Here is an 8,435-nt window from a genome sequence, read left to right on the forward strand (position 1 = left end):
GAGAGGCCTGTCAGACACAGCAGTTAACAAAGCCTACCTCCTCATCATCATGCGGACCGTGTTTCAGCAGATCCAAGTCCAAACTTGACACCCCCAATCTTCTCCTCCCCCTCTACAACACATGAACTCACTCAGTTTCTCCAGAGTCGATTTAAAGTGAAGTTAAAGCGAGGATGGTAGCAATGCTGCTAATCTTTCCCCGGAGTCTCTGCTTCGCTCAGTTGTATTTAAAGACCGCCTGGAATGTCTTTGTAAATTAAGGCAACCAGAGCTCTGGGATTAGCTGCCAATTTGTACCCACTGTGGAAGGAAACTCCTTGAGACCACCATGATTTTATCTATTAACACAGCTTCCAGCATGATCAGGTTCTTGTCAAGTGCATCACTGGCTCCAAGCTATGGCTTGATTCAAACTCTGTATGCAAGGTGCTTAATCTAGCCATGAGTCTAATGTGAGAGATGACTAATGCACATTGTATATTCTCATAAGAAATTATACTTCAAAAATGTTTTGGGATTTTTTAGAATATAGTTTTTTATTTATAATTTATAATTGGCAGATACAAAAAACTCTTGAACTGTATCCAAAGTGTGCAATAAAATCACTGTTTTTTTCCAAAAGAAAAATACAAAAAGACCATCTACTTTGGAAAGTTGACAGTTGACAACCAATGTAAACTGGAGTGAACTGGTAATTCTACAGAGGGTTTCCTAATCGCTACTAATGCTCTTTTAACTGACTACAGTTGTTAACAAATTGCAAATCTGCTTTGCTCTCCCAAGATGATAACCAAAGTCATTATGTGTACATACATCTACATTGGTGACATTCTATTTCCCCATTGTTAAATACAAGAAAGGCAATCATATCCATAAGCAGCACAAATGTGTATAACACATTAAAATGAAATTAATAGAGTTTTCAAAATTGTACCAAGATGTTCATGTGAGAGAGGATAAACAAAAAGGGAAGGGAGGGGCATTTCCAAACATAATGTTGTAAACAATCACCTTCACTCACCGAGATGCACAACAAACAAAAAAATGCTGGAGCTTGTTAAGTGCTAAACAGCTGTTAACTCAAAATGCTTCAGCAGTCTGAACAAGCATCAACCTCTGGAATCAAATATTGAAGGCAATAATGCTTAATAATAAACTAAATAAGTATTTAGAAAACTCACAGCAGCAACACCATATGAAACTGGTTCCTGCTTGTCAAAATGTGATGACAAATTGCAAATTAAAATGGAAATACAATTAAAAGAAAATCGTATTAAAAAAGACTAACATTTTACTTTCACATTTTGACAGAAACACATACACACACACACACCCAAAAGAAAAAGTGAAATCAACTTTACGTCCACATTCTTGCCACGATCCCATTCCTTGACAGCCCATGAGCATGAGCAGAGGCTTTGATGTGATGCTGGTGCCTTACGCTTTATATCCCACAGATATGACAAAAACAAAACAATCTCGATTTAATCTAAACAGTTTTATGAACACATAACACAGGATAATGTGTGACTATATTTCTTTTTAAAAACTGCCATCTGAAGGACAACTCAAGGCAAGAGAGGGTCCAAGCATGTCAATGGAGAATATTCAAGTGCAAAAATGTCTCAATGTAGTTTTTATGATTCTCATGTTTTCTGAAACTGGTATGCAGGCAAATAAAATGGATACCTCAAACAGGCGTACATTCCTTTTGTACAGCCCCATCCCCCAGATGGCAAATGTCACACAAAAATTCACATAAGGATTCTAAAAAGAAAAATACATTTCTTATACACAGAATGTCCAGCAAATGTTTGTGACAGAAAAACATCCCTCACAGCCAAACACAACCTAGATCCTTCATTCCTATACAACTCAAAGCTTTAAAATGCTATGTCTTTAAACATGCAACACCATTCAAAGTTCCTATCTAATTTCTGCTGTGCTAGATTCATGGTAACTTCCTCAGACACCAACATTCCCAGCTAACTAAAACTAGAACTATGCGCTAACGACCTACAAAGTTGTCCAAGAGACCATTTTCCAAATACTTGTAAGGACACTGATGTCAAAAAAGATGCTCATTCATAATGTGAAAACACAATTCCCTGTCAAAGTATCCATATAAAGCACTTGCGTAGCATACTGTGTGCTCTTCCCTTTACTCTGGCACGAACAGCCAAGTAGAGACAATCTGTGGGGTAGTGCAGCTCTGTGGGGACAATGTGAATAAGCAATGGCAAAAACTGTATGCTTTTTTTTTATGTCCTTGAAACCCATATGACACTAATGATGCAGCTGTGATGGACCTTTTGTCATATGCTGAAACCCTGGCATCACTCCAAGATGGCGAGGAGGACTTAACCCTGGCTTTCCCAAGTCCTTTTACCTAAGCTCACACCATTTTTGGAATTCCTTTGATCTGGGTCCAGCTCATTGCTGGCATTAAAAGACTAAGAAACAGCCATCCCTACATACAGTTGCAGGTCAATTGAGTAGAGGTCTGCTTTTCAGTTGTAGGTTAATTGGGGGCAATTTTCTTTACTTATAAACTGCCTAAGGTAAATGCAATTGTGCATTAAACAAGCCTTTTACTCAGAGTTGCGCTTAAACAACACAGCCAAAATCGTTCACCCGTTTACCGTGACATCTTTTCTTATTTAGAGAGTTACTCTACAGTGCCCTTAATTGACAAGTCTTAAAGCCTTTACTACATGCAGATACAAGCATTACAGACAGTGACAAAGTTGTTAGGCCTGAGCTGTGGTGCAGTTTTTGTAACATTCCTAATGCAGAAAGATTTAACTTTTAATGTTACCATAATTCGAAAAGATTTATACATCAACTTGATGCTGTTTCTATAAACAACACATTAAAATCCAGCATCGTCAGTACCTTTAGGCTTGCACATTATATAATAGCTACATGCAGCCATACAAGTTAAGGCTACTCTGACCAAACTGTCTAAACCCTCTCACAGACTGGCACATTTTGGACATCATTTGCAACAAAATGTTGTTTATGTTGTGGACCTGGTAAACCCTTGTGACTCTGAAACAGATTTTCATGTTTGTACACCTGTACAACTGAATGTAACAAACATCACAAACTCAAAAACAAAGCCTGCACCAGTCTAAGCATACTGAAGCACAAATGTATTTGTAGTTTGCCAGCTGTAACATGCCATGAGTCAAATAATACTTGAGGAAGAAACTGCATCCACTGGATAAGAAGTTTGTAAATTAGCAAAAATCTGGTAAACATGAAAATCATAGGCTGGCCATCATCACTTGTTATACGATGAAGCCTAGCCTTGTTATTTGACTAATTGCATAGTATAAATGCCGAATGATGTTCTTATTTGCAGTCTCATGCCGAAAAAGATGGTAACATTACACAATCTGACAAGTAATAAAATGCAAAAGATGATCAAAATTGGTCAGTCTGCAGAAAGCTGAAAATTTGATTTAGCAATAATTTGTAGCAATACTTTTCTATCCTTGAAATGTACAATTTATTGGATAAAATTTTAATTTTTCCTACAGGCCCAACTTAAATGCAGATCGCACATTTATGATAAACATGCTCTACTTGCACAGTTGGATGTTACACTTAACCATACATCACAATGCATGTCTACTGTCTGCACTTAATGTATACAACTAAGATAACTTGGCTGTATACCTCTGCTATATTTTTTGCAGTACTTTTTGTGCTGGCCTATGTTTCTGGAAGAGGAGCCTCCTAAAACCAGAGAAAAAACCCAGAACTGTGGAATGGAGGACTAAAGAGCGACAAGAGTCACCTGGACACAAATCAAGAGTCACCAGAACCAATCATCTCAAAACTGTGGTTGTCTGTAAACCTTGTTTAAATCTCTTAACTGAACACAAAAGTGCAAATTGCCACCACTGTCCTATCTCTGTGTCCTCAGTAGTGCTTCTCCTGCAGATAATCTTTCATTTTGTTAGGTAAGGGCAATTTCTGGATCAGGTCTATCCTTGTGTATTGTCTAATGACAAAGCGACAAAGGTACTGCAGGGAGCGCACTTGCATAAACCGAGATACTGGGTTGGTTAGTCTGACAGGGTAGGTTGCAGACCCTGGTAAGCGAGACCTGGAATAGCAAAAAGCTCCATTCTCTGAGTCTTTAATAGAGTGTTCGATTAAATCAACGATGGACGTGTGTCCCTCCACATCTGGCTGCTCATAGAAGCTGAAGCGTCCATTGGAGTGTTCAATGCGGGTGTGGAGGGTTTTGCCCTGTGATCTGAAACTCAGGCTGAGCAGGTACCTGTCATCTGAACTGTCTCTGACCAGGAATGAGCCATCAGCCAAGTTGACCAGCTTTTCCTCTGCCTCCCAGCGTGTGATGGGGCCCCAGTACCAGCCCTGCCTCGCCAGCTTCTTCAGCTCCTCTGTCAGACTGGTGACAACCATGGGCCCGCTGCTCTGGACTGAGTCATACACCCGACTGACCCCAGGAGCTGAATTTGGGTCAAAGTTGAGGTGGTGTCTTACCCTTTCAGCTACTTGGCTGTCTGAAGAGCTGAACCCTGAAAAAGTCCTGGGAATATGTCCATTACTTGTTATGGGCGGCAGGAGTGGAGAGAGGGGAGGTGGGACCTCTACTCTAGAGCTATGGAGCATCACTCCGGCAGAACCGATGAGAAGACTACTAACTGAGGTTTCCATGAAGAGATCCGGAGGCATCCCACTAACCAGTTCATGTTCCTCCTGTCCCTGGTCTGTGTGGAGGGACCCATTATCTGCTTCAGTCCCCACCTCCATAGGAGAGGAGCTGTCCAGGCAGAAGGAGTGGGACCCTTCCGGGTACATTCCCTCATCTAAAGGCATTGTGTACTGGATGTAGTCCTGGGGAGTCAACCCCAGCACCACAGGCACGTCATTTTCATCAATATTTAGATGCAGCTCACCGTTTTGTGGCTGCTGGAGATTCTTTAAGGATTCTGCTTGGTCCTGAAAGAGCCCTTCCATCTGGAAATCATGAAATTCTTTCCGGACACCATTTAAGTTGGGACTTGGGCTTGGAGAATGAACCATGGCTTTAACTTTTACCTCCATCTTGATACATGCCTCATCAGAGTTGACAGACCGCAGAGGCCATGGTGAGGGGCTATAATGGTGACTCCGTAGGGATGAAGATCTAAGGGGTCTCTGGGCTTTCACCTCATTGAAGCTGATGGGCACAGAAGAGGACGAGAAGGTGTCATCATCATCCACTGAGCCTATAGCAGAAGGGCTGCCTTTCACTTTCGCCTTCTGCTTGGCAGACAGCCTCCTCTTTAATGATCCCATCAGGCTCTCACTCTTTGAGCGGCCCTTATTCTGGCCCCCTTTGTCCTCTTCGCCACCAAGGTCACAGCCAGAAAGCTCTTTGGTGTAGCAGCCCCCAAAAAGTGACTCTTCCTTAGAAAACTCTGTAGTCACCGAGGGCTGCTGGAGCATGACAAAGTCACCCTCCTCTTTGCCCTTTATGCTGAGGGACTTGCGGATGGTCTTAAGGCTTATCTTCTTCATTCTGACAGGCCCTCCAAAGTGGGGGCATGGGATGGCTCTCCTGGTATCCTGATGAAAGTACTATCCACACTGTCCTCCCATCAGGCCACACGAAACAAGTCATGCATACAGTGGAGCCATCAAACCCTGCAGCAAGAAAAACACAAGATTATAGATATTCTATGTTTAGTCGTAAAAATGCTGCCGGGGGTTGTATATTATGTTCATATTATTGACCATAACCATTAACAACATAATGCAAAATTCAGAAAGTAACACACGCATATCACACCACACTGAAAAGATTTAATTTAATGACTGTACAGCACATTACAGCAAATTAGTGCAGTCCCCAGGAATTTGGACAGTGAATATTTTTTGTTGTATTAACTCTGTTAAGGTTGCAACTAACAATTACTTTCATTTTGGATTAATAATGAAAATAATTTCTCTATTCATCGTTTGATCTATAAAAAGTCAGAAACAAACAGGAAAATGTCCTAACGTCCAATGTAACGTCATCGAATGTCTTTCCTCCAGCCAACCAAAAACCTAAAGACATTCAGTTTCTCATCACACAAGACAAAGAAATTTTGCTTGAAAAATTACTAAAAATATGAATCAATTATTAAAAGAGATTATTTTTTTGGTGACTGTTTCAGCTCTAAAGTCTGTACTCCCAGCACAACAGATTTGAAATAAAACAATGACTGTGAGATTAAAGTACTGACTTTCAGGTTTAATGTGATGGGCTTTTACATCCATACCATGTACAAATTGTGGCCCTTCTGTTTAATCAAACAAATTACACAAAATCATTAGGTTTAATATCTGGTTGCAAATCCTTTGTTTCATTGACTGCTTAAAGTCTATGACCCACAGACATTAACAGATGCTTGGTATTTTCCCCTGGTCATGCTCTGCTAGGCCTGTGCTGCTGCCACTGTTATTCCTTTTAAACTTCTTGGTTGTTTTGTTTTGGCTGTGTGTTTAGGAGCACTGCCCTGCTGCATTGTTTACTATGGGCCATGTATTAAAAAGGGTTATAATTCCTTCGTTGCTCCCCCAATATAGATGTGAACATCTTCAAACTGCCTTATAACTGAAAGCCAGCGCTTATACCTGACAGTCATTGTTTCAATTTGACTGCTAGGCTGTAGTGCCAAACAACAGAACATGTATCACTGTCCAAACATTCACTAACCACACTGTATTAAAGTCAGGATTTTGTGAAGTGAACAACAATCATTGCCTTTTCATCTGACAAAAAAAAGCAATGGCAGTTCTGGCAAACCAAGACTCACACAGTATCTAGAGACATGTGCCACTTAAAGAACCTAAATAAAGCTGCTTGATCATCAAGACAGCTGCAATCTGATTACTCACCATTATGTGCAGGAAAATGGTGACTCAGTTGGATGGTCAAGTTCCACTTCCACCACCTTTCATTTGATGCTATTAAAAACAAAGCCAACTTATTTGAAAAAGTTCCACACTTCTGATTTACACATGACTTTATAAGGGAATAACACATAACATGTACCTATATTATCACCTAAAACAAATAATGTGCATTAATAAAGCCACCGTTAGCAAGGTCTGTCCTGACCTGACAAGGCCAACGGACACAACAGCATGCCTTTAGCTTAGCTACGCTTATTAGTTTGTGACTTTAAAAGCAATATTCTGAAACTGTATATTCCAACTACGATTTAATTAGTACACTTTAAATATTAAAACCGCAAGAAACAAAATAACGTTATTCGATACAACACAGCATGCCAATTTAACAGATGTTGGCTTGCTTATATGCTCACATAGCTAACAACCAGTTAGTTTGTTAGCATATCTACTTTCAAAGTAAATCTGTTATCTATTAACATTTTTTAATGCACATTATATTGGCTCTTACCCGGTCACTTCTGCTTGCCTTACTAGGCAAAATAACCCAGAGGTGTTGGCATTTGTCTTGTACAACACGTTCATGAAAGGTTCGCTCTGTAACGATTGTTGGCTAATGTTAGCTTGGCTAATGTTAGCTTACTACCTAAACCAATCAGCTAGCTTTGCTAACGTTTGCTGTCGAAAACATTACCGTTACCTTCCCTTTCGCCAGCTTCTGCGCAAAAACGAAGTATAAAGCGTTTTTAGAGCCGAATTTGGTTCTTCTCTAAACGTGCGGGTTCACATTGACGACTAGTATGATACAATAAGGTGATATCTATCTGTCTAGGTTGGCTAACACTTTGTAGCTTACGGCCTCTTCCTTTCTTCCTTTGTTGCTTGTTGAATTGTGGGAACAGTCAGATGCAGCGAATCAGACACACACAGCAGCTACAGCAAGTTTTTACATCCCAGAGGCAGCGGCAACCCAAACACTTAAAATGTGCATATTTTCACATAATCTATGAAAAATAGCCAAACAATTTAAAATATACCAAGCATTTAAAATAAATTGTCCTAATCTGTAAGCAAAATTGAAAAAACAAAGTTTCTTCTGTGCCCTGAAAATGAGAAAACATAGGTATTAGAACCTTCTGAAACAAACATTGTAAACAAAAAATAGACTTGTGACATGTTTTTACATCTCAGTTAATGTTATTCATTATTCAGTATTATATCATTTAGAGAGGTGTGTTTGGAAATATTTTTTGAATTTAATAACTTAGGTTAGAAAAGAGGATTTGTAATCAGATCGCCTAAATCACCTTAAGTGAATCACTAACACTTGCGCCTCCCTAAATAACCCACCACTGAATGCTTTTGAGCAAAGCATTTTATTTTAACTGCTCTAATGGGGCTGCTCAATTGCCTTCAGTAGAAAGATGTGGTTGTGCTGGGCAGCTCCCAGGCATGGAGCAAGGTGTTGCAAAAAACATCCATGCTCTGTGAACCTCTGCTGAAAAAACATAATG

At 39.9% G+C, this 8,435-nt stretch overlaps 1 protein-coding gene across 1 annotated transcript; it reads right to left on the reverse strand.

The window, feature by feature from the left end:
* Positions 1-509: 509 nt before the first annotated feature.
* On the reverse strand, positions 510-7,953 carry LOC122866776 (suppressor of cytokine signaling 6). Its single transcript, XM_044176877.1, has 3 exons — positions 7,433-7,953; positions 6,907-6,975; positions 510-5,667 (listed from the first exon to the last, which is right to left on the reverse strand). Exon 3 carries the CDS (start codon positions 5,539-5,541, stop codon positions 3,931-3,933), a length of 1,611 nt encoding a protein of 536 aa, XP_044032812.1. The 5' UTR covers positions 5,542-5,667; positions 6,907-6,975; positions 7,433-7,953; the 3' UTR covers positions 510-3,930.
* Between the last annotated feature and the right edge of the window lie 482 nt (positions 7,954-8,435).

The sequence above is a fragment of the Siniperca chuatsi genome, linkage group LG19 (genome assembly GCF_020085105.1).
Source record: "Siniperca chuatsi isolate FFG_IHB_CAS linkage group LG19, ASM2008510v1, whole genome shotgun sequence".
In the NCBI taxonomy this organism is placed as follows: domain Eukaryota; kingdom Metazoa; phylum Chordata; class Actinopteri; order Centrarchiformes; family Sinipercidae; genus Siniperca; species Siniperca chuatsi.